Genomic DNA, 26,367 nt, shown 5'->3' with positions numbered 1-26,367 from the left:
ATGCATCAGTGACAAACCAATACATAAGCACATCAAACCAATACATGAGTGAGTAGAACCAATATAAAAGACAATGAAACTGATACATTTATAAACAGAAAACCAATGGATGCATCAATGACAAATCAATACAATCATTAATGGTGAAACCAATACATAAGTAAATCACAAAGCAATATATGTGTTAATGACAAACCAATACATACGCATATTAAACCAATATACAAGTAAATCAAACCAATATAAATGACACTCAGACCAATAGGTGTGTAAATGACAAACCAATAGATGTATAAACGACACACCGATATATGCGTCAATGACAAACTAATACAAACAAAAATGAAAAACCAATATATGCATTCATGACAAACCAATACATATACACATCAGACCGATATATATGCAAACCAAACCTATATATACACACTAAATGGATTATTTTTTTCCTAAACGGCACCCCATACACAGGCTTTCTTTCTCTGCTCTGCTTTCCTCCAGCAGGCCCTCTTGCTTCTTTTTTCTCTCACTCATCTCTGCCACTGTTTTCATCTTTCCTTGTGATCTGAGCTTGTGCCATGCCTCTCTGCTTCTCCAAATATGCTGCCCTTCTTGCAGGATCAGCATCCCGACAAGCCCTGTATCTCCGCTGTTTTTCATTTGCTGACATCTATTTAAAACAATTGGATTTTTTTTTAAAATGTGTTGATGAGGGAGAAAGGGAAAGTGTGCACATATGAATAATGTGTGTTGTGATATATGTAGACTGATAATGATAATGATGACTGGTGATGTAGACTAGGGTAACTTAGTTGATAGGTAACATAGATGACAATTTCCCTATTTTGACCCATAATTTCAGTGGTAGGCCTTGCCTGGCTGACCACATGTCATTTTCTTGAACAGGTTAATGTCAAATTTGAACATATATTTGAATTAAAATCATTAAAAGGTTGTAAACCATAACAATGTATGTAACATAGTTGATGGTCAATTAATATACTCATTGACAATGTGCTATTATAGATAAAATATTGAAAAAAATGAGAGCACATTCACCACAGTGTGTTCAACATGTCCGCCACAGAGGAAAATGACATCATGTGATGCTGGTCACATGGTATTGGGACAAACCATTTTTGAGCTGCAGGGGGAGTACTGTTAGTAACATAGTTGACAGAACTTTTGCAGACATTAATAAATTAAGATATTTAAATTATTTAAATGAGAAAATCAATTTTAAAAAAAATATTTTTCTTTAGTATTTAGACTTTTGAAATGAATAAAAAAATTGTTGTTGACTTTAATGGTTTTTATTCATTATTTTGAAACCAAGACACTCTCAACTGAAAAACAGACATAGGAAAAACTGTCAATTTAGGAGCATCATGACAAATTTCAAGCTAAATGAAGCATAGGATGCATATAATGTTTGTGTGATATTATGACATGCTTTCCATTAATAGGTATGATATTTTTGAAGAATAAAGATTAAATAACAAATAAAATTTGTTAGAATAAATATAATTATCATCAATGGACATGGAATGTAACCCAAATTATAGAATGACTCAACTAATACTGATCTGGCCCATAGATCCGTTCGTACGCTTTTTATGAAACTTTGCATGCTCACAGAGGACAGTCCCTGCTGTCCACTCACCAATTTTGGGGTCAGTCAATCAAGCCCTCTAGTGCCACCACTAGGTCAAAGTTCAGCTGACATTTTTAGCCATATCTCCTGACCCTGTTGGAATTTTTTCAAAATTCTTTTTCCCCAGATTCCTTAAGTGAAGCTGAGTCCAACGCACCCATTGCCATCAAAGTCCGCCATATTGGATTTTCCGCCATTTTGAATTTTTACAAAAACTTTTTTCGCTACTCCTCCTACAAATTTTGTCCAATCTTTACCAAATTTGTTACATATCATCTTCAGATCATGCCTCACAAAAGTTATCCAAATATTTTAGATATTGCAAAGCGTTCGCCCATAACATGCAAATGAGTTTGACAGCGAAGACACCAAACAGGTAGTGAGGTCATATCTCAGCAATGCTTTTGTGTCTTCACACCAAACTTGGTATATGGACTTCTTATACAGTCTTGAGAGTGTCCAAGAAGTTTTGCATCATTTCACCCCTAGGTGGCACTATAACTAAAACAATTGTATTCCTGCTCATAACTTTTGATGTCGTTAGCTCAGAATTATGATTCTTTGTCAGGGCTCAGGCAGGGACTCAGGCGCAGACAGCGGAATAGGGTGCACAAAGCGAAGTTTAATTAAGGCAACACGGGGAATCCAGAAAACGTAGTCAAAACAGGCGAAGTCAGAACACCAGAAAAGCACGGCTAACAATACCAAAAACCGGATCCAAAAACGTGGTCAAGAAAACGGGCAAGAGTACAGATAAACAGCAGGCAGGCAGGCAGAACAGGAACAAACGGCTTGTAGCAACACAGATGAACTGAGACGAACTTGCAATGAGACAAGAAACAAACAAGGAATGTATAGGGCAAGGCAGATGACAAGATGGGGTTCAGGTGTGCAGGTAGGCGGGTGGAGCCAGTCAGATGACCAGGTGGGCGGAGACAGGGCGGAGAGCAGGGCACGGCTGGAACACAGGGAAAAACAAAAGCACATGGACAGGGAAAACAAAAACAAAAACAAACCCGGCTAGGGAGCCGCAGTCCTGACAGTGCCCCCCCATCCCCCCCCCCCCCCCCCGGACGCCACCGGCAGTCAGTCCAGAATTAGGGAAGGGTCGAGGATGTCACGGGCCAGGACCCAGCACCGTTCCTCTGGGCCGTAACCCTGCCAGTCCACCAGGTATTGCAGTCCGCGGCCCCGACGCCGAACTCCCAGCAGGCGACGTACCGTGTACGCCTCGGATCCATCAATCAGGCAGGGAGGCGGAGGAGCCCGCGGAGCCGGGCAGAGAGGGCTGCGGACGACAGGCTTGACCCTGGAGACGTGGAAGGTTGGGTGGATGCGGCAGAGAGAGGGCGGCAGTTTGAGCCGGACTGCAGCGGGGCTGATGATCTTGACGATGGGGAAGGGACCGATGAAACGCGGAGCCAGCTTGCGAGACTCCACTCAGAGAGGAAGGTCACGTGTGGAAAGCCACACCCGCTGCCCCTGGACGTAGCGGGAAGCCTTGGACTGATGCCGGTCAGCTGTCCGCTTGATTCGGGCAGTAGCACGCAGAAGCGTGGTCCGGGCGCGCTTCCAGGTCCGCCGACATCGGCTAACGAATGCTTCCGCTGAAGGCATGCCAACCTCCTCCTCCTGAGCCGGGAACAGAGGGGGCTGGTAGCCAAGGCAGCACTGGAAAGGGGACATGCCAGTGGAAGAAGATGGCAGGGAAGATGATGGAGTATTCCACCCAGGACAGCAGCCGACTCCAGGAGCTGGGGTCTTGCAAGGCCAGGCAACGCAACACCGTCTCCAATTGCTGGTTAGCCCACTCGGTCTGGCCATTAGTCTGTGGGTGGAAGCCTGAGGACAGACTCACAGATGCCCCTAACAGTTTACAGAACGCCCTCCAAAAGTGCGAAGTGAACTGGGACCCCCAGTCTGACACCACATCAACTGGCAGCCCGTGCAGCCTGAACACATGGGTGATCATGAGCTCGGCAGTCTCTTTGGCTGTGGGAAGCTTCGGCAGTGCTACGAAGTGCACAGACTTAGAGAACCGATCAACAACCGTGAGTATGACGGTGTTACTGGGGGCAGACCAGTGACGAAGTCCAAGGCAATGTGGGACCAGGGTCTCTTGGGCACCTGCAGCGGACGCAGCAATCCTGCAGGAGGGCGATTGGAGGGCACAGACCAAGCAGGCGGAGACAAAGCTGCGTACATCCTCCTCCATAGTCGGCCACCAGAAGCATTGCTCGATGAGGGCAACGGTGCGTCTGACCCCTGGGTGACAGGCCAGCCTGGAGGAGTGTCCCCACTGCAGAACCTGCGAACAAACAGACTTGGGAACAAACAGGCGGTTATCAGGACATGCACTGGGACCGGCCTCACCCCGCTGGGCTGAGCGCACCAGGGACTCGATCTCCCATGTTGCCGCGGCTAGCAAGCAACGAGCGGGCAATATGGTGCTGGGTTCAGGCGGCTCCTCAGGTGAAGAGGACTGGCGAGAGAGAGCATCAGGCTTGCCGTTCTTAGAACCTGGACGGTAGGAAAGGACGAAGTCAAACCTGGTGAAGAACAGAGACCAGCGAGCCTGACGGGGGTTAAGGCGTTTTGCAGTACGGAGATACTCCAGGTTCTTATGGTCCGTCCACACCAGAAACGGGGTACTAGCGCCCTCCAGCCAGTGCCTCCACTCCTCCAACGCCAGCCTGACCGCCAGCAGCTCTCGATCGCCGATGTCATAGTTGCGCTCGGACGTGGAGAGCTGACGGGAAAAGAAGGCGCAGGGATGAAGCTTGTTATCCTGCGCAGACACCTGAGAGAGTACAGCCCCCACTCCCACCTCAGAGGCGTCCACCTCCACCACGAATTGTCGGGCAGGATCAGGCTGGATGAGCACAGGCGCAGTGGTGAAACACTTCTTGAGCTCCTGGAATGCTTCAGCGACAGCCGGAGTCCAGGAGAAGCGTCTGGCGGGTGAAGTCAGGGAGGTGAGAGGAGCGGCGACAGAGCTGTAATTGCGGATGAACCGCCGATAAAAATTTGCAAACCCCAGGAACTTCTGGAGCTCACGACGGGAGGTCGGCGGTGGCCACTCCTCAACTGCCTGAACCTTGCGACGGTCCATCTGGACCCCTTCCTCAGAGACGACACACCCCAAGAAAGAAACAGAGTTCCGGTGAAACTCACACTTCTCAGCCTTAACGAACAGATGGTTCTCCAATAGTCTCTGCAGGACTTGGCGGACATGGCGTGAGTGTTCGGCAGGTGACCGGGAGAAGATAAGAATGTCGTCCAAGTAAACAAACACGAACCGCCCAAGCATGTCCGGGAGAACATCATTAACCAGGGCCTGAAAGACAGATGGGGCATTAGTTAGACCGAAGGGCATGACCAGATATTCGTAGTGCCCCGTCGGAGTGTTGAATGCGGTCTTCCACTCATCCCCCTCTCTGATGCGGACCAGGTGGTAGGCGTTGCGGAGGTCGAGCTTCGTGAAAATCCTCGCTCCCTGCAGGGAATCGAATGCAACGGACATCAGAGGAAGGGGGTAACGGTTCTTTACCGTGATGCTGTTTAGCCCTCGGTAGTCAATGCAGGGGCGGAGCGAGCCGTCCTTCTTTCCCACAAAGAAGAAACCCGCTCCAGCTGGAGAGGACGAAGGGTGAATAATGCCGGCAGCCAGGGACTCCCGGATATACTTATTCATGGCCTCCGTCTCCGGTGGCGACAGGGAATACAGGCGGCCCCGGGGTGGAGTGGTGCCGGGCAAGAGATTGATGGTGCAGTCATAGGGCCGGTGAGGAGGCAAGGAGGTGGCGCGGGATTTGCTAAACACCCCTTTCAGATCCAGGTACTCGGGGGGCACCCCAGACAGGTCGGGGAACTCCTCTGCAGTGAAGGGAACAGAAGAGACAGGAATCGGGGCATCTTTGAGGCAGTGAGATGCGCAGAAGGAGCTCCACTCCAGCACCTTATTCTCCACCCAGTTTATCCAGGGGTTGTACTTGCAGAGCCAGGGGTGTCCCTTTACCAGCGGTGCTTGCAGCGTATCAATGATATGAAGTACGATGTCCTCACGGTGGTTGCCGGACAGCAGTAGACTCAGCGGGGAAGTGATGTGGGTGATCCTGACAAGGGGCCTCTCGGTGATGGCAACGGCTTCAAGGGGAGTCTGGAGCGGGACCTGAGGCAACCCAAGCTGCTGGACAAGGTCAGCATCAATGAAGTTCCCATCCGCTCCGGAGTCGATAAGAACCGCTACCACCTGAGCATTCACAAGGAGAGAGGCAGACAACAGTGGGCGAGTAACCGGGGAGTCAGACAGAGGGGTTACGCTCACCTGTATCTCCCCGACTACGGGTGAGCGCTGGCCTTTAATCAGGCAGTTGGCGACGAAGTGCCCGGGGTTGCCACAGTACAGGCAGGATTGGGTCCGGATCCGTCTCTGGCGCTCAGCTGGAGACAGGTGCGTGCGGTCAATCTGAATCAGTTCTGTCGACAGACCTTGGGCAGCAGGGACTGAGGGTGTTGCTGCAGAGGGCGCGGGGGTCCTCCAGGAACTCCTCCGCTGATCTCCGGGACTCTGCTCACTCCCTTCGACGAGCGGACAGGCGGTGGTCTACACGGATGGCGAGGTCAAGTAAGGCATCGAAATCGGCAGGCAGATCCCGGGTGACAAGCTCGTCTTTGATCTCATCAGACAATCCATGGAGGAATGTGTCGTACAGAGCTTCTTGATTCCAGCCACAGGTCGCAGCAAGGGTCCGAAAGTCAATGGTGTAATCAGAGACCGAGTCCCCTCTCTGACGGATCTGCAACATCTCCCGAGCAGCCTCACGACCGTGTTTGGAACGGTCGAACACTCGCTTCATCTCCTCACAGAAGGTGGCGTAGGAGGAAAACACAGGCAAGCGGGCATCCCAAATTGCCGTTCCCCACTCCCTGGCACGTCCGGTCAACAGGGTGATAATGTAGACGATCCTTGCCCGATCAGTGGGGTAGGTCGACGGCTGGAGCTCGAACACCAACGAACACTGGGACAAAAAGGAGCGGCAGGTTCCGGGCACACCGGCATACGGCTCAGGAGGCGGCAGACGGGGCTCCCGTCCAGGCAGGAGGCCAAGAGGCTGCGGAGGGGGTGCAGGGGAATCTGCTGGGGCGTCTTGTGCGAGCTGGAGCTGCTGCAGTTGAGCGGAGAGGTTGTTCAGGCTAACTGCAAAGCTCTCCAGGGTCTTGCCAACCGACTCGAGCTGGTTCTGATGTTGGCCAACGAGAGCTCCCTGTCGGTCCAGCACCGATCGCAGCTGGCCACTGTCTGCTGAGTCCATACTGGCGAGTTCGTACTGTCAGGGCTCAGGCAGGGACTCAGGCGCAGACAGCAGAATAGGGTGCACAAAGCGAAGTTTAATTAAGCCAACACGGGGAATCCAGAAAACGTAGTCAAAACAGGCGAAGTCAGAAAACCAGAAAAGCACGGCTAACAATACCAAAAACCGGATCCAAAAACGTGGTCAAGAAAACGGGCAAGAGTACAGATAAACAGCAGGCAGGCAGGCAGAACAGGAACAAACGGCTTGTAGCGACACAGACGAACTGAGACGAACTCGCGATGAGACGAGAAACAAACAAAGAATGTATAGGGCAAGGCAGATGACAAGATGGGGTTCAGGTGTGCAGGTAGGCGGGTGGAGCCAGTCAGATGACCAGGTGGGTGGAGACAGGGCGGAGAGCAGGGCAGGGCTGGAACACAGGGAAAAACAAAAGCACATGGACAGGGAAAACAAAAAAAAAAACAAACCCGGCTAGGGAGCCGCAGTCCTGACATTCTTTCTTTTGATTCCTTGAATCAAGTTGAATGTCAAGTTGAACAGATGTAAAATTTTCATTTCCACGGTATTTGGTTGTCCGCCATTTTGAATGTTAATGAAAACAGTCTTTTCACTACTCCTCCCACAAATTTTCTCCAATCTTCACGAAAATTGAGTCAGAGCATATTGATAGCATGCCACACAAAAGGTATCATGATTTTTTGTTTATGGAAAGCACTTGGTAGTAATGCACTAACACAGTCAACAGTGGAGATGCCAAACAGGTTGTGAGGCCATATCTAAGCAGTGCTTTTGTGTACTGACACCAAATTGGGTGCCTCTGTTTGCGACTATGCCCTGAGGGCGCCCAAGTATTTCAGTGATGTTTGACCACTAGGTGACGCTATAAAACATATTGCATATAATTTGTATTATATTATATTTAACATATCTTTTGAATTGCATGGCCTAAAATCATAATTATTTCTTCTTCTGATTCCCTCAGTCATGCCAAGTTCAGCACACTTAATGATTTCAATGTCTGCCTTATTGCAAAACAGGCCCTCATTGTGCTTGGCCCCTTTATCGCTGCTTGCAGCTATATTTATCTCTGTAATCATTTAGCATGGTAGATTGCCATTCTTTTAGTTAGTGTCTGTGATTACTCCAGTGGCACAGGTAATCACCGTCACCATGACGATCACACCATGACAGCCTGTGTGATAAACGGTAATCAATGTGAGTGGAGCCTGAATTCTCGCCTCGTCAATCTTGTCTCTCTCGCAGGCTGTCTACAAGCCCTGGCTGTGCTCCCAGTACTTCCAGGTTACGCAGATGCATTGCAGCAACAAGATCCCGTGCAAGCAATATTGCCTGGAAGTGCAGCAGAGGTGTCCCTTCATATTGCCAGACAACGATGACCTCATTCAAGGAGGAAGTCCAAGTTTTGTATGTACAGGTAGGTCTGGTCCTCCCTGTGTGCATTCCTACATCTGTTGTGAGAGGGAATTTAGTGCATTAATGCAGTGCTTATATAAATGCTATGCATTCCTATGCCAGTTAAAGCAATTTAACTGGCAACGGGACTCTGTTCTTAAGGCAAGCAAATAAATACGTACGTAAAGGAGAACTTACTTTCTTTAATTCTTTTCTTAATGTTAATGGAGCAACATGGGGGTTATGCTGAATGTTGTGCTCACATGCATGTCTGAGACTGCAGAGGCTGTTCAGCTAAAGGACTGCAAGGTTGACACTGTGAAGATCTGTGGATCACCCACCTTGGGTTTAAATCAGATTCACCAGCTCTGAATCATGCCATAATTTGTGTGTCTGTTGCTGATTTCTACAGCCTGTTTCAAGAGTCCTCCCTTGGCCTCTGTGCTGGATGCTGCCTGAATGAACTGCTGTGGAGCCATTGGGGGGCCAATGATGCATTTAAATGAAAGCAATTAAAATCATGTGCATGTCAAAAGCTGCGCTTAACTGCTTATAGCATATTCACTGATGATTTAATGGATTCCACTCAAGTCCTTATTTGTGTGCTTCAATGTCTACACTTTGACATGACAGTTACACAAAAACGTGTTGAACTGTAATATCTTACTGTCAATGAGGGTTTCATCTGAGAGAACATAATTGTCATACATATTTACTTCATGATAACCAAAGCATGATAAGCTGTAATAAAAATGTTTTTTTTTTAACTCCACAGGGCTTTTAGAAGACCAGTCAACCGAAGCAGAGACAGACTGCTGCGATGTCCGATGGGACAACCAATCCAAAGGGACAATAAAGAGGACTCACCCCTCGTGTCACCACCGGACGTCTGTCATGACCTCAGCAGCAGCCAGACTGTGCAACAGCAGGCTTAAGTTGTGCATGCTGGTTCTGGTCCTCATACTGACTGCAGCACAGAACTCCACGGGACTCACCCTCCTCTCCCTCTCCCCTGTAGAGGAGAACTCCACCAATGAAGAGTGAGGGGGAGTGCCCCCTTGGGAACAAACAGATGTATTCGTCAACAGAGGCACTCCCAGAGGCTCCAGCCACTGTGGCTGTGCTGGAAACACTGCAACCGTGGTTAACATCTGCAAAGCCTTCTGGGTAATGGAGTGCTGAATGGGGCGCAGAGCCGTAAAAACAAAGGACATGCAGAGAAAAAAAAAGTGACAAGTACAAGACAACACCGCAGCCTTTGTGGAGTGAAATAAAGGCTACTTCAGAGCTGAGTTCTCTCACACATTTTATACATTGTGTTAAACTGTTTGAATTGTGTTTTGCACTAGATAACTACAGGATTTTATGTGCTCAGTTGTTGCATTTTGTTTGTCTTTGCGTGGGATGGGAATGACAATGAGAGGAGAGATGTGTAGGTAAACTATAGCAATGCTTAAGGTGTGTGTGTGCGCGCATGCATGCGTGCACACATGCATATGAGTGTGTGCATGTCCATACAGTTCTTTTTTTGATGTTTTGTTAATTTTGTCATTTTTGAAGGTACATATAAACATGTGCAAGTACTGCTTTATCAAAATAGTTGGCAAAATGGAGAGTTTACCATTTTCTTTACAATAACCACACACTGAACCCCTGGCACATATGTTGACTTCCCAGGCGACTGACTTTCCAACCTGACAGTACAAACTGGGCTTACCAGGCATTCATGGTTTATGAGAAGGGTGTCTTCAGTGATCTTTCCAGGGACATTTAGCTAGTATTACATTTTTACACCCCTACATATTACCATGAGAGGTAGTTATGAAAATGTTTGAAGAATATTGTGTGTGTATTGTACACCATTTAAGAGTAGAATTAAAGTATAATACTGCTTAAATTACTGTATTTACCCCTATTGCTGACACGTTGAATGCTCATTTGATTGTTAAACTGCTTGATCAGAAATGTAACACAGACAAAACATATTTCAGAGAATTTAGGGTACTCTGTGTTCACTACAGGAAGTTCAACTTGGCAGGTTGTGGGTTTTAACCTTTCGGAGAGCTTTTTTGCTGATAAAGTTAGAATTCAGTTTTAAACAGGAAAAGTCATTATAAACCCATTACAAAAATATCTTCTGTCTGGAATTAGAAAAAAGGTGGAGAACATTACAATTTTAAAACACATACATTGCTTGGCAATATTCAACTTAATGCAGTGCACCCCTTTTTTCCGACTAATACTCCTGTTGTCTGTAAGTTACATATGACTTTCTGACAACAGGGATATTAGTCAAAAAAGGGCAGCATTGTATTTATCTGAAATATATATTTATGGAATAAATGTGAGAAAGATATTAGCTAGCTATCCGGGATAATGTAGTAATGCTCTCTAACATAAATGTAGCTGCATGTACAAAACCTGATTTTTGCATAGCAGTTCTTTCCCAAAACTGGCAAAGCAGAAATAAAGATTTGGGGGTTCTATTTTTAAATTCGTCCTTAGATACCAATCCAAAAATCTGGCTGGCCAACACATAATCCCGACCACTGGGTGTCTGCCTGTCTGCTGGCTGTCATGCATATTCATGTAAATCATCACTTCCTGCTGTACCCACCATGTGCATACACACACACAAACACACAGTAAATGAATCTAAAATAGCAGTAACTACTCTTTGGTGTGCCGCAGTCTAATTTCTCAGTTGGTAGGAATACTAAAAAGAAATAGTCTAGGATTTTAGTCAACAATTTCCCCATTATTGTCCCTTTGTTTGGTTGATTCTGTAAAGTCTTCTTCACTTTTTCAAATACAAATGCCCGTTATATACTGGCATGCTGAGGGCCACATATTAACAGTGATTAGTTATTATTAGTTTACCTCTGAAGGGTGCTGGCTAGACAGGGTTAATCTTTAAAAATGCACACAGTCACATAAAACCCTAATTTAAAAAATGTAGCTCAATTTTTTTCTTTCTTTTTAGGTTCAGCAACATACAATATCATATCACTGAAAATATGTAAGTTATTTCTGACTACCTACTGCACAAGTAAAGCAGGAAAATACAAATTTTGGCTCAGGGTAGGTTATCTCTCTGCAGTAAGTAGATAACTACAAAGAATTAAACGTAAATAAATAATAATAATGTCACTTTGGCATGTCTTTATGCTATTGTTTCATTCGACTACATTTTCTTACTGATCTTGCATTGAGTAAAGGGCTTACTAAATGTTTACACACACACCCAAATAAACACTTCTGTATTCTGTAGTACACTTGCATAGTGTAAAGACATGCATAGGGTCTGAGGTGTATGTCTATTGAAACTGCATGTTGCAGACTGAATGAGACTGCATGCTTTAAAGATGTGTTCATTTACTGCTTTAGAAAAACAAACAAGACACAGAGCCGTGAAAGAAAGAGTCAAAAGGGCTGATTTTATGCTTTTCATTCTGTTGGTGGCCTAGCCTGGTGTACAGGGATATGCCGACTTAGGGAACACAGGGCAGGGATGGCGGCTCACACCCATGAGAATTCTGCCACTTCCTGCTACTGCTTCAACAGAATCACAGGGAACAACATGTGTGCTCATCCTATTCATATCATGTTCAGCTGAGAATCAAACCCAATTCTCCTCCTGCGCTTTCTTACCACATCGAGGTTTATCCTCGCTTGGCTTTTCTTATTCAAAATTTACGACAACCCACCCATTTATTAGCTAGATGAGCTTTAAAATCTAGAAAACCTCCTTGATGAGATTGAATTTACCCCCTACCCTCCCAAAGGCAGCGCAACTGCATTGCTAAGATCCATCACTGATAGTCAAAACGGAAGAGCTGGGAATCCAATACACTTATCACTGTATGTAAAATCAATGCATATCGACGCCTTCAAAAGGCCACAGGGCTGCTGAGGTGGCTGAAGTGTTGAGAGTGTTTAACACCATCTCCATCTTCTGCCTGATAGCTCTTAGCTGTCAGCCACTATTTATCAGATAAAAAGGGTGACATTATTTCAAATATATTATATTATGTATTATGCAAACATACATATATACATACACACACGCACACACATACACACACACGGCTGGACTGAAGTAGAAATTCAGGTGTGGTCATAATTTATTTTGTGTAAAACACCTGATAAAGATATTTCAGTCCTGTGGAAAATTCATGTTTGCTCAGTTCTCTGGACATAGTGCATTAGTTTAGTTTTAAAATCTACCTCTGCCCAGCAAAGACTGTTTGAAACACTGGTGTCTTGAGTCATTCCATCTGTGCCAATTCCTGACATTTGCCTGGACTGAGTTGATTCCATAGAGGCTTAAACACAGACCAGCACACTGAAGGAAAGAGTGCTTATTCTGGTAACCCTTGTCCCCCTGTTCTGTTCCATTTTATTCTGTGAGGACTAAAGAGATACAATTCAAACAACAGCCTCCAAATGGAGCTTGCCATTGCAGCTTGCGGTTCTTGCCAAAGACACTGAACTCCTGAAATACAGTTAAAAAACTAAACAAATTTGGCAGAACTGCAAATTACTGTAGACATATACAATGAGAAGGCAGAACATTATGGCCATTAGTCTGAGGGGCACACTTCATCTCACTACAAGGCATCTCGAGCAGAGACTGAAGAGCCTTCTGCCATTACCTGACAGATTGAATTTGTTACAATAGTAACATACACTCAGCTTCCCATTCAGAAGCATAACCAAGCAATCCTTTCTCCCTAAACTACTATACACCTGTAAACTACTCTGTATTTCATGATTAATATTTAATAGAATAAGGCAACTTTTCTATAATCTGAAGAGTAAAGTAAATAGATATAGCAGAGTTCAAGAAGCTATTTTTGAAAAGTTGAAAACATACTGTATTTTGATATTGTTTCACAAAAAAAAAATATTTCAGCTTACACATGATATCTACTAGAAATCAAAATGATAAAATGTTAATTAATTGAGTAACAGAATCCAAATATACACATATTTTAGAAGTATGGCAACAGCAACAGTAGTGGTCAGTGAACGTGAGAGTGAATGTTACATAAGGTTTGCTTATTAGCAAAGTGCAGTTACAAAGCTACATAGGTATGAGCAATCATTACAAGAGATTGCTTATCCTATTTAGATTAGTGCACATGCTTATCCTATTTAGATTAGTGCACATGAGTTGAACTGTATGAATGAAATCAAAGTGCCCTAAATTCCCTTCAGCCCCAATGGTAACATGTAGTTCTCACTATTTTTTGCTGCCATGACTTCTGTAATATTTCTTGCTGTGGGAAAAGGGTTATGTGGAACAATGCTATGTATTTTGGTACTATATTCTTCCTACTATGGTACAGGTCAGTGTGCTATGTCTGCTCCCAAGCACAGGAAGCGAACAGGAAATACAGAGTAACCAAGCAGGACCTGCAGTCTTTAAAGAAACAATATAGAAAGTTGTTATATTTACTGGGACGAGAAATACACTCAAGCACTGTTTACAACTTACCACTGTCAATGGATTCCAAATCATAATATGAAATGACCAATCAATGAAAATGAGAGGGGGAGGGTTAATGGGAGACAGCCCAGTAATACAGTCCACCCTGAATGAATCACCTTGGAACAGATCCTTCTCCAGAGATCAAATAACCATTCCATTCTGTGCTCTCTACCAAGATAAAATCTCTTGAGCCAGAAGGTCAAGCAATCAGTCCATTAAGTATTCATTTACTCCTTGTCATTTAACTAGTTATTTAGATAGTTAGTTCTTAGATGACAGCAAATGCCAGTGAATAATAATCCTCCAAAAAGGCTCCAGGCACATGAAACTGAAAAAAGACAGGAAAACGTATCATGTCATGCAAGTGTGACCAATGGAGAAACAGGGGAGACCATATGAAAGAGTAGATATGAATAGTATTAAGTAAACCATGCACTTTGTAGAATGAAAGCCCTTAGGACCATGATCTGTACTATATGCAGGCTGTGGATTTACTGAACAAAACTAGCACTTCACCTCATCTAGTTTACAAATGTAGTACTAGTTCAACCCTATAGCTCCTGCAAATAGTATGCACATATCAACCCCAGGGAATCAGAGCTTATAATTGTACAAGAAATTAACCTTGAGAGTGAGTCATGTCATCTTTTCATCCTTTTATTTTCTCATTGTCAGTCCATTATACGATTTAATCTGAATTTTTTTTTCACTTTGATTTGTGAATGTATAAACTATCAAATCAACTTTTAACCCATATGATGCACATAAAAGACAATGACATATCAATGTAACTACATACTGTATATTTCTATTGCAATCCAAATATATAAGATCCAGTTGGTTTTGCAAAAGTGAAGGGCATATCATTAATATGAATGTTATTTTCAAACCAAGTCTTATTTCTATCTCTCTCTCTCACGGAAACACACAGACACAAATACACTCTGACACACACACAGAAATCCACATACATGCACACATACACATATTTTATCTTAGAATGTTAGCCCAGTCCATTCCTGTGTGTTTCACAGCCCTGTGTTCTATCAAATTAAAGCCATGACATACTACAAAACTAAATGACAACATATGTGTAATGTCTACATCTGCTGAGTAGGCATTAGTCACGTCCTGAGACATTGTGGATGATTGCATGTATATCAATCTAGTTTCATTTATGTAGATTAATATTTCATCTGAAATTCACTGTTTTCATATCAAAAACATGATGTCAGCTACTATTTTATATTGCATTAAAGCTTTGTCGCAATAGCAATAGAGGTGGCTTTGACAAAACTAATGCCTACTTAATAAAAAGTACAAAGAAAAATACAATCAGATACACAAAAGCATGGAGAGCAGTGTGCCCATACATCCACTTTTGTAATTTTTGAGGGTAAGCAGATTCTGGAAAATGTTTTACTATTATTTTATAAATCCTGTGGATCTATGCAGCTGTAACCCTTGTCTTTTCTGTTGTAAATATGTCACAAGAACTCTGCAAGATGTTTGTCTTCTTTCATGTGTTTTTATTTTTAGGTACGCATTTTTATTTTGTAATCAAGGCTGGAATTTCTGTTGAAACGTGGAAAGCGGTGTTATTTAATCGGTAGGAATGTCCTAAGATTCTCAGTCTTTCAGAAATGATGAACAATGATAATAAGAGCCACACTTTGCCTTAAGGGCCTGTTTAGATTGTTAACTAGCAACAGAGGTTATTTACCATTCTACATTGACTAAAGCTACTAAAACATAAATATTAACACTCAGTGATAAGGTTGTAATAAACACACACATTCACGCAAGTATATCTGTTTGTGTGTTTATGCTCAACTTTGTTGTGATCTGATGTTCATTTCTAAAAGTAAAACTAAAAACAGATTATATCAAAACAACAACCCTGTCAAAATTAAATAGTATAACACTAATAAATCTACTAGGTTATTTATTACCTGCTAAAATAAGGTAATTAATAAGAAACAAATTTACTTTTTTTTAGTAAGTAACAATGCATTTATTGTTAGTAAACAATATGTACAGCCCCTTAACAAAGTGTGACCTCAAAGAGTATGAGACCTATAGAGATTATCACTATTATTATTATACTTCCAATATATTGTAATATGATAGATGCTTTAGTTGAGTAACTATCTTTAATTTTTTACAAACACCTTTGATGAAATTATTTATAAACCAACTCACAAGTCATGATCTTTTCAACAGTAAAGAACAATACAGCCACAATGATTGAAATTATGTTCTGAGGAAAATAAACACAAAGATGTTAAATAATAATACTCCTGTCTGGTTTCTGGTATTTGAAGTGGCGTGCAGTGTGTGATAGATATATATGTATAGACAGATAAACACACATACACAGATTATAGATAGATAGACAAAGAAAGAGAGGAAAGGCTGACAAAAAAGGAATCATCAAATGAAAAAGGAAACATTCTAGTACCTAAACTGCCATTAAAACTGAGTTTACACATCTGTTTCATATCGATATTAATTACAAATATTTTTAAATATTAATTAAAACAAATATGTTTTAAAATCAGTACTTTAATATGTGAATTTCTAAAGCAATACGAGAGGTCTAACAGATTTTGAAACAGGTCAAACAGCTGGTGTCTGAATCACAGGAAGCATCAATCACAGAAATTGCGAAATGATTTAACGTGTCAGGGAGATCAGTGCTGAAAATCATGATGGCATATGCCAAACAAGAAAAAACTGCATCACAAAACAGGAACAGTGATTGCAAATCAAAGTCCAACAGGGATAAAATGATACTTAACAGGATAGTTGCTAAAAACACAAAGCAACAGGGTAAAAATTAACCACAGAACTGAAGCTGCAACTCCATCCCCCAGTCCCAACAAAAACTGTAGGTTGTGAGAGTCACAAATAAGATATCCAAAAACAATAAGCACACCAGCAAATACAGACAAATAAATAATAAATGAACTGATTATCTCTCTACTTTCTTCCATGTTCACCCACCAGAACAGGACAAGACCCCATTCCCTCTGAAATGATCCAAGAGTTTTTAGGTTTTCTCATTAAGTCCAAAAGGGACAACTGTTTTCAGCTTTTTAGTTCAACACGCCTCTGCTGCCTTACGTTTTGAGTGGACTAACAGGCATTTGACTCCAAACCTGCAATGAACACGGACTGAATTGGATGGATTTGAAAGTGAGTATATACTGTTGCAGCATTAGTCTATGATAGAAATGTTGTTTTTCTAAAGTCCACAATCATCTCCTTTGTTTTCTTAACGTTGATGGAGAGGTTGTTAACTTTGCACCAGGCCTCCAGTTTTTCCACATCCTGCCTGTACTCGGACTCATCGCTGTGAGTGATGAGTCCCACCACTGCCGTGTTGTCTGCAAACTTCACAATGTGGATGCTGACGGACTGGGGCCTATTTGTTAAAAAGTCCACTACCCAGTAGGTACTTGCATTTCTCTAAGCCTGCGTACAAATGCATAAGTACCTTTAATATAGCTAGAGTGTAGCTGAGAAAGAGTATTAATGAAATAGTCAACGTACTCTGAAATTCAACCTGATTCACTCCCAGTCAGATACAACAGGCCAGTCAGAGGGAATCTCAAAGGGGACTGTCCAGGTACTCCGGTCCTTATGGATCTTTGGTAATAGGTAAAAGTTACATGATGTACAGCAGGTGTATATGGGCCCATCAGGTATACCATTTGTACACCATTTAATATATATTTTTTTAATATAAATTACTAACAATTTGTTTTATCAATACGTGTGTTTCCGGTTGAAATGGGTGAGACAGTTGTTTAGGATGTTTACATGTTTAGGATTACTAAATTGTTGATTATCTTTCAAAAGATATTGCCGTCTATCCATAATAACAATTTTTGAACCTTAAAGACTATGTCAGAGTTCCGTCTCAAGGTTTCCATGGCTTTCAGCTGAGGTAATATAAGGTTATCCTCCTTACTTGGTTTGGGTCTAAATCTAAGATTGTGTGTCTGTATGTATTAAAGTTTGAATACTATGCAAAATTTTCTGTAATCCAGGCTCCCATGTAGAAGGCCCTGTGAATCAGACAGAGTCCAAATTTGTTCTATAACCAAACTGGTCCAATAATTTAAATTTTCTATGGTAAATATGCAAGTCCTATTTGATTTCTCCCTGGTTTACCTTTTTAGGTGTTGGAATAAAGGTCAGTCCCTTCTGCTCTGGTTGCAGGAGTTTAAAGGTAATGGAAAGGTTAGTGATGTTTGAATGAAGGGGAGTGGAATTAACACACTTATCCCCTCTTACCTGTTTAACTGCTGCAACCAATATTTAAAGATGTCTGCAGCACTTTTACTGGTCCAATGTACTGGGTCCCTTGGTTTTACCTGGAATTGCAGTTTATGAATATCCACCAATTCCTGACAATGTGTATGAATATATTTATTAAGATCCCTAAATTGATGCTGGTTTTGGAGAGGCAATCTGTCAGAAAAGAATACAATAGGTAAATATAGTTGAGCAATATACTTTAATATACCCTAAATATACCTTAAGAAACACTGACTTACAGACCTGTAACAGTTGGTGTAAATTCTGTATCGTTGCTGTGGACATAAACCATTGTTAAGGCCCAAAGAAACAATCGCCTTTTGAGTTAAACTGTTGGGGCTAAGTTTTTTCAAAATCCCAGTAATACAATGGAACGTAGCCCATGGGAAACCTTCCACCTGTACCTGTGGGTCTGATAAATGGGGGACATAGCCCAGATGAGAATCTCCAATGAAAACGATGGGTTTATGAATGGTTTAATTCCAATCATGTATTTTTCTTTGGGTATGGGGATGTATTGTGGGATATTGGATCTGAATAGTGATATCACGGGGAGGATTACTCACCTCATTTTCAATTCAATCCATAGTAGTCATTGTAAGTTTATAAGGGGACTCAGATGGGGTTAGAGCGGAAAGGTTTTCCTTTTCTCTGGAATTTCCCATCATCATTTTATTATTCGCAATATGTATTTCTGAGGGCCTTGTAGAGGTATTCATCTGCTCAGTTCTACTAAGGGAAATACCTTGGTCACAATTTATGGGGGACAAATAGTCTATATTATCCATAGTAAGCACAGCTACATTGCTCAAGTATGGTTTTGGATCTGTAATGGAAGACAGATTATTAGTAGTGTGGAGTAGATTCCCCCTCTGTCTTACATGTAGTAGGAAAACTAGAATGAGTATTTACACTGGAACCAGAGCAGGCTACCGGGGACAAGGAATTTGGCTCCTTCCATGTAGAAGGTAAGTCATTCTTCCTATCTAAACAATTGTGAGTAGAGGCAGGGGAGAGACATATATGCATAGAAAATGTCCCTAGGGAGTTGGGAGTTATGGAAGTGGAGTCAGGTGGACAAGTCTGGCCCAAAGTAAAAGTAACCTGGCCTCACAAATCTAAATCAAAGAGCTCAGTGTGAGCTGTAATTGTTGTATCTTGGTTTGCAGGTTGTGGTGTAGCAACTTCTGCATAGCTGGAATTCTTAGAAATACAGTACCTGAATGCTGGCCAGTTGTCTCAGAGTGTAATCACTGAGGGTGTACTCACACTAGGCAATCTGTACCGTGCCTGAACACGTTTGACCCCCAAAGTCTAGTTTGTTTGACTAGTGTGATCGCTCCATACTGTGCCTGGGCACCATGCCTGGTTCAGCTGGACTCGGGTACGATACGCATCTAGTGTGATCGCTAACCGTGCCCGAGCACAGAACTCGAACATGCCGTCAATGATGCGACTGTCCCATTTAACAAATATATCTTTTATAGCAACAGTTAGCTGGATATCTGTTAGTTACGTGCCCAGTCATGACAAATCCTTTAAACCATTATTTGATTAGCCCGCTGACTTCCTTAAATATAACAAGCTGGCTACCTCCAAAAAGGATCTTTGATTGGTTAGTTCTGTAGATCTATACCTAAATATAACTCTGTGGATCCCCACATTAGCTTGACTACTAGCAAGCAAAATAAAACTAACCATACCTTACGTGGCAATGTAAGCATTACTGTTGTCAGGGGCTTAGTCAGAGTATCACAAATGAAGCAGCCAACCTGTTTAAGTAGCTAGTCTTCAACAATCGTTCAGATAGGTAGCCTGTTAGCTAACTAGCTATGTTTGTCAAATCTATCGCTAGATAGCTAACGTTACCTCCCCAGCCAGTAAGAATTGATTATGCAATGCAGCAATTTTCAATTAATCATGCTGCACATATAAGAAGATTTTTACGGAGGCAGTTGACGTTGAGGGAGGAATTTGGAGCTTTACTCGCTTACTACTCATGTTCATCAATAAGGTGAAAATATTCTCAGATGAACTGAAAAGTATACTATCCAAGTAGTAATAAAGCATGTTTGTTGTTGTAATGATGACAGTAGCGCACACACAAGTAGTAGCCCCAACTGGTTAACATTAACTAACATTATTGTGATTAGGCTATTGTAATCTTACCTAAAATGTTGATCTGTCCCTTAGCATAATGACTGCCTCCGTAAAAGGGAAGAAAAAAAATTTTTCTCAAAATTATGTTGTAGGTTATTCCCCAAACACCTGAATAGTCTTTCCAACTTTCCCTAATGAATTTAAGGTGGGAGTAACTGACGTTAAGTCTAGCTATTTATTAAATTAGCAAATGTTACTATTGTCCAAGGTAAGCTAGTAACACTCTGCTCCAACAAAAACTACTATGCAATGGATAAACTATTCATTCAGCACTAAAACACTCACCTTATTTAAATAAGCAATCATTAAAATCAATAAAGGTTCAATATTGCACAGGCATGCAGGTTTTGCTTGAAATCAACATCCCAAAGGCTAAATCTCAGGCATTTTGTTTTTAGAGCTTAAACCTGTTGCAATGACAGATGAAACGAAGACCATACCTGCAAGTGATGTTCCCACAAAGAAACATACTTGGCAGTCCATAAATTTGGAAACACAAAGTAATTCAGTTTTAGACCATGGTGGCTAAGACACTGAAAAGACTTGTAAACTTCAAATTCCCCTGACCACTGTGGTGACTGAAAATGAAGTGAAATTAAGGCCAGAATACCACATTTGGTGAAGGGCAAGACTCCTCCACAGACAATCTACATTCGCCAGTCTTGCCTGTCTCAGAGATGCTTTAACACCATGAGAATATGATCAGCTCACGGCTGTGTTCCTGTGAGCTTGATGGTTTAATTAAAAACTGTTATTAGTGTCTGTCCCTGAACTGTCACACAGTGCCAATGTATTTTTGCCTAATTTAATGTTTATTTGGCCTTCTGTGTGGAAAAAAAGCATTTGCAGCCTTGGTTAAGGAATTAAATCCCTACTGTCTATGGCAGGTCCGCCCAATTTGGGGCCCGCGGGTCAGCTCCCTTTGGTTTGGCGCGCCATGAGCTATGGAGTACCGAGGTGGGTATGTCATCACTGGTTCTTCGCTGGTGTCGGAAGTAAATTCCCTACGGAAAATTACAATGGGCTTCACACACTATCCATCTTTACTCAAGTTCAGATTCATTTCAGGAGCTGGGAATTTCCTGAATTAACCTGTTCGGTGTGAGGATATATTTGGACTCATCAAATGTTTCGATATTTTCCGAAACTGTTAAGATTTAAGACTTGTAGTTCGTTTTATAGTCCACTTTTTGAGCGACATATCCAATAGAGCAATGCGGGGGGAATGTTCTGGCAAATCCGATACCACCATCTCATCCAGGCATTCTGGGATCTTCGGTTTAGAAAACCGTTGGCTCTGAACCCAGCTAGGATTGCTAGTAGTGGTGTTCAAAATGATTCTTTTTAGTGATTTGGTTCCTTTCATTCAGTCCAATAAAATGATTCAAATCTTTGACTCCAGTCGGGCGGCATACATGAATCTGTAAATAGTTTTATTACATTTTAAAAGTTACTTTACATTGTTCCAAACATCATGTCCATTATTAGCCTGCTCTGCGGCAAAGCAGCACGTGTGAAACCAAATGTCAGTGAAATTAATAATAATTAATATCGTAATATTCATTACATGAAACTACACCATGCTATTCAATCAATCATGCAGCCACAAAGTATGCTTTGTCTTTAGGAAGGTAAGAGAACCCCACATTTTAATGCGTATAATAGCGTAAGTACATGTCATTTACTAAAACTTAAAAAAAGCACTGAGAAAAAAAGAGCCACGCTTCTATCCGAAGCAAATAACTTCGTTTTACAATGTTTTGAACTAACCCAGCCCAAACATTTTAATATAGGCTACTTGTAGGCCTAGTCAGTGATGTTGTATTTTTATTGTTGTAATGTAGACATAGTACGCCACAAATGTGATGCATAGGCTTATTGCATCACATTTCTGTTTTGTTTGTAGCCTACCGTGTTGATTTGTCAGTATTTATTAATAAGGACTTTATTCACGTTAAAGGAAATGTGATGTCAACATTAAATACATCGTAGCTTACGTAAAATTGCAGTTGTGATAAACAAGAACTGTGATACATTGTGCGCACCCAAAACATGCTCCTGCTAAAAATATAAATATAAAATAATATTGCAGGCAGATGAGCAAAATAATATTTAATATTGTTTTTAATTCCGGAAACGATCTGACTCCTTTTGCATCGTCACAGTCAATGGCGGATGTAGCCCAAGCCTGCTATACTGAGAAGTAGCGATTCTGGCAACACACAGTCATCAGATCTTCATAGTCAGTGACTCTTTTGAGGGGAACGGAACAACAAATAAAAATACGAGTTTACAAGTAGGCCTACTTGAGTACTGTACTTAAGTACATTTTTTGTACTTTTGACTCTACATATCACTACATTTCTATGAAGGTTCCAATTACTCAATACTTTGAAGCTCAGAAGTCAGCGGATGAATTTTCTTTTTTTTTCTAAAATGCGATAGGCCCCCCCCAACAATGGGCCCGAGTTAATTCCCTGGCAAGTTCACTAAGGTGTTAGAATGAACAAGGTACAGCTGTCATTATCGAAAGTGCTCTTTTTTATTTCACCAAATTATTCAAAAAGACCAACAATAAGGACATAATGCAAGACTGGCAATAGATATAGCATTAACACAAACTGATACAGATGATGTGCAAAGATTTAACAGAGGTCTGATACCGATAATGTACAACCAATCAATGAATAGGCAGACCATTACGTGCTATCAAATTACTGTGTAATCTCACAATTCACCTGAGACATTCGTAAACGGGGTCCTGATACAGAGAATGTGCAAGGAGCATCAGCAGGAGTCTGATGACATATAGGACAAAGAATGAAAAGGATGTGCAAGCAGGTAATACTTGAGCCCAAGGCCCGATAGTTCCAAGTGGGGTGGCTAAACCCAGTACACGTCACACAGCAAAGGTATTTCTCACAGCAAAGCTGAAAGAAACAATAAATACGTAAGCCCCTTTCAGAGGAAAATTCACTTCAGAGTGCATAAAATACACAGCACACTAATAAGACACAGCAGGCCACCACACTCAGTAAAATAAGCTGGGATGCCCACCCACTTAGACCTACCCAGGGATACTTTCGCACATGGGAAAGTATAACACTCAAATGCACAACCCTGCACTACATTCACAAACAAACAGAGCTCGTAAAACACAAAAAACACATGAAAGAGAAAAAATTCAAATTGGGAAAACAGTGGTGCCCCCTCTCTCTGGTCATCACACCCATGGCTATGATCACAGCCGCAGCAAGCCACTGTCTATGATCCACCCGTTCCTTCCGTCAAGTCCTCTCTACCCACCTCTTCTTGTTGTCTGTGCTCTGTTACAGCTGGGCTCACACCACCAGCGATGCTTCTTCGTGAGTAAATAATCCCACAAAAAACAGTTGACACGCGAAAGATAACTCAAACCGCGGCTTGCTGACAATACAAGTGAGCATAGGTGAACAAAAGGCTCGGCCTCTTGTCCAGGTGAGGCATGGATGTGACGTTTTGTGGCCTAGGTAGGATCTCCCTAATCTAACCGCGCTCCTGCTGGGTCCTAAAGCCCCATCACACAAACACTGATAGCAGAGTGAACGAGGAAGCAGCCAGGGGGAACGGAGCAAAAGGACAAAGTAGCAATGCTCCTACTGGCTACACATGTAAATTCTTTGAAAAACAATAATCCTCGATTGACTAATGCACTTCTGAACTTGGTTTTGTGACAACCTGCAACAATCTAATGTCGAGCAGTGACAGAAAAAGGATGCTTAAAAAAGAAAACAAGTCGGAAGCTCTGCCAGGTAACGCTTTGATAGCCTCGTGCCATGACTATGCTAGCTAGTAGCGGTCCTGTCAGTAGACCAGTAGACTTCTCTGCATTACTTGTAACTCCATGCAAATCCCCTGCTGCAAAAAGGCGCTTTATAGAGTGGAAAGTGAGTCCTCACAAGATAACATTGTCATCTCCACCCTCTCTAAACTCATAAATAAGCAAGCTAACTCTATTGAAAAGTTGGTTAGTGAAAACTCGAAGAAAATAGATGAAAACTTGTTGAAAATAGAGGGGTTGAAGAAAACGCTGGGCTTTGCGTGCAGTGAAATTAAAGATACACAAAAGAAAGTGGAGAATGTCGATACTCAGAGAGGAAGAACAGAAAGTGGTTAAACTCCTAACACGTGTTTCTGATCTGGAGTCTTACTCAAGAAGGTGGAAGTTGAAGCTCTATGGCATTTGCGAAAGCCAGAACGAAAATGTGAAGGATAAAGTTGTGGAGCTGTGCCAAACCATCCTCTCTGAGGCAAAGCTCAACCCTGCTGAGGCCGTCGATGTTGCACATCGCCCCGGGAAGCCAGCACAGAACAACACCAAACCAAGAGCCATCATCATTTGGTTCTCCATGAGGTCATACAGAGATGCTCTTTGGAAGGTTGTGAAAAATCACCCCTTCTTGCGTGACAACAAGCTATGTTTAGTTTAAGATCTGTCTCAACCTGTCAAGGAGGCAAGAATGAAGTTTTGGCCAGTAAAGAAAGTGCAAACTGAGGGAAAGTCTGCTTATTATGTTGGAGTGCGAGCATTTGTCGATGGTCAGGAGATTACCTGACCTGGATTTGCTGTCTGTAGCAGGCTGTTCACATAGCCTAGGCTAATGAGGCCTGTTAAACATGTTGTCTTTACCTCTGATGGGCAAGTTGACTTTAGAGAACTGAAACTATCTTCCAAGACTCCTTTTTAAATATAACAGGCTTAATAAGTTTGGCTTGTGTTGGTCTTTATTAACGACCTAGGTTTTTTGTTGTTGTTTTTCTCCAGAAGGTTTTGATTTCTCGTGTGCAGGCTTGCTCAGTGTCAGTTTCTGATACTTGTCTCATATTCCAAAAGTTACTTCTCTTTTCAAAGCATTTCATTGTCTATAGTTTCGTTAAACGCCAGGGGTTTAAGAAATGTAACTAAACGTAAAGCATTATTTTTATTTGTTAAACAGCAGAACTCAGATTTATGTTTTTGTCAGGAATCTCACTCAGTTTCAAATGATGTGAATTTTTGGAGAAGCCAGTGGGGTAATGATTTGTGGTTTTCTCACTGCAATGAAAGATCAGCAGGAGTTTTGACTTTAAAGCAAAACACCTAGCTTAATGGGAGGGGATTTTAATTGTCATTTTGAATCCTCTAATAGATAGGTGGCCACATGCCTGCACTAATGCCAGGGATACGTTTTTAAGGCGTTTTTATGGATAAATTTGATTTTAGTGGATGTATGGAGAGTTAAGTTCCCAGATACAGTCATGTTCACATGGAATAACAAATAATACAAGGCTATCCTGTATAGACTTTTGGTTAATAGTATTAATGAACAAAATATCTCAGTAAATATTTATCCTTGTCCTTTAAGTGATTACAAGGCTATATCCATCACTTTTAAGTTATTCCCTTCAAATAATTGTAACAGAGCCAATTATTGAAAGCTAAATAACTCTCTCCTTGGTAATGAAGAAGTGAAAGCCAATATTTCTCAGTTAATATCACATTTTTTTTATAAAGCCAAATTGGAAAATTCATACTGTTTAAACTGGGAGTTATTCAGATATGAATCATCAAAGTATTTAAGAAAGTTTGGAAGTAATCTAGCTAATCTTAGAAGGGCAGAGGAACAAAGCATTATTACTAAAATCTCCTTGCTCTCCCAGTTGTCTCCAGACACATTAATAGAAGAAAACAAAATAGAAATCATTAATTTGCAAAACATCTTGGATAAAATATATAAAAAGAGGGCTGAAGGTGCTTTTGTTAGATCGTGGAGACGCTGGATAGAAGAAGGCGAACAGAACTCTGCATATTTCTTTAAATTAGAAAAATGTTGTGCTAAAATGAACACTATCAATCAACTACAAATTGACAATATTAGGCTGGTGTTAGATTTACTTGATTACTCACACTTAATTTCAGAAAACAGTTTTATATTTTTCCTGGACTTTTTCAAAGCTTTTGACACTGTGGAGCATATATTTCT

At 41.9% G+C, this 26,367-nt stretch overlaps 1 protein-coding gene across 2 annotated transcripts in view; it reads left to right on the top strand.

Moving 5' to 3' along the window:
• LOC118788886 (transmembrane protein FAM155A-like) overlaps positions 1-9,807 on the top strand; it is a 136,698-nt gene extending 126,891 nt beyond the window's left edge. Inside the window, exons 2-3 of one of the 2 annotated variants that reach the window (XM_036545073.1) lie at positions 8,236-8,407; positions 9,161-9,807. In XM_036545073.1, coding sequence (XP_036400966.1) covers positions 8,236-8,407; positions 9,161-9,429 — 441 coding nt within the window. In that variant the 3' untranslated portion in view covers positions 9,430-9,807. Of the gene's footprint in view, positions 1-8,015; positions 8,408-9,160 lie in introns of those variants that run through there. The other variant, XM_036545074.1, reaches the window with a different exon arrangement.
• Positions 9,808-26,367: the final 16,560 nt, after the last annotated feature.

The sequence above is a fragment of the Megalops cyprinoides genome, chromosome 14, assembly GCF_013368585.1.
Source record: "Megalops cyprinoides isolate fMegCyp1 chromosome 14, fMegCyp1.pri, whole genome shotgun sequence".
Classification (NCBI taxonomy): domain Eukaryota; kingdom Metazoa; phylum Chordata; class Actinopteri; order Elopiformes; family Megalopidae; genus Megalops; species Megalops cyprinoides.
The sequence above is the reverse complement of the archived record's forward strand: the minus strand, read 5'-3'. Positions and strand labels throughout refer to the sequence as shown.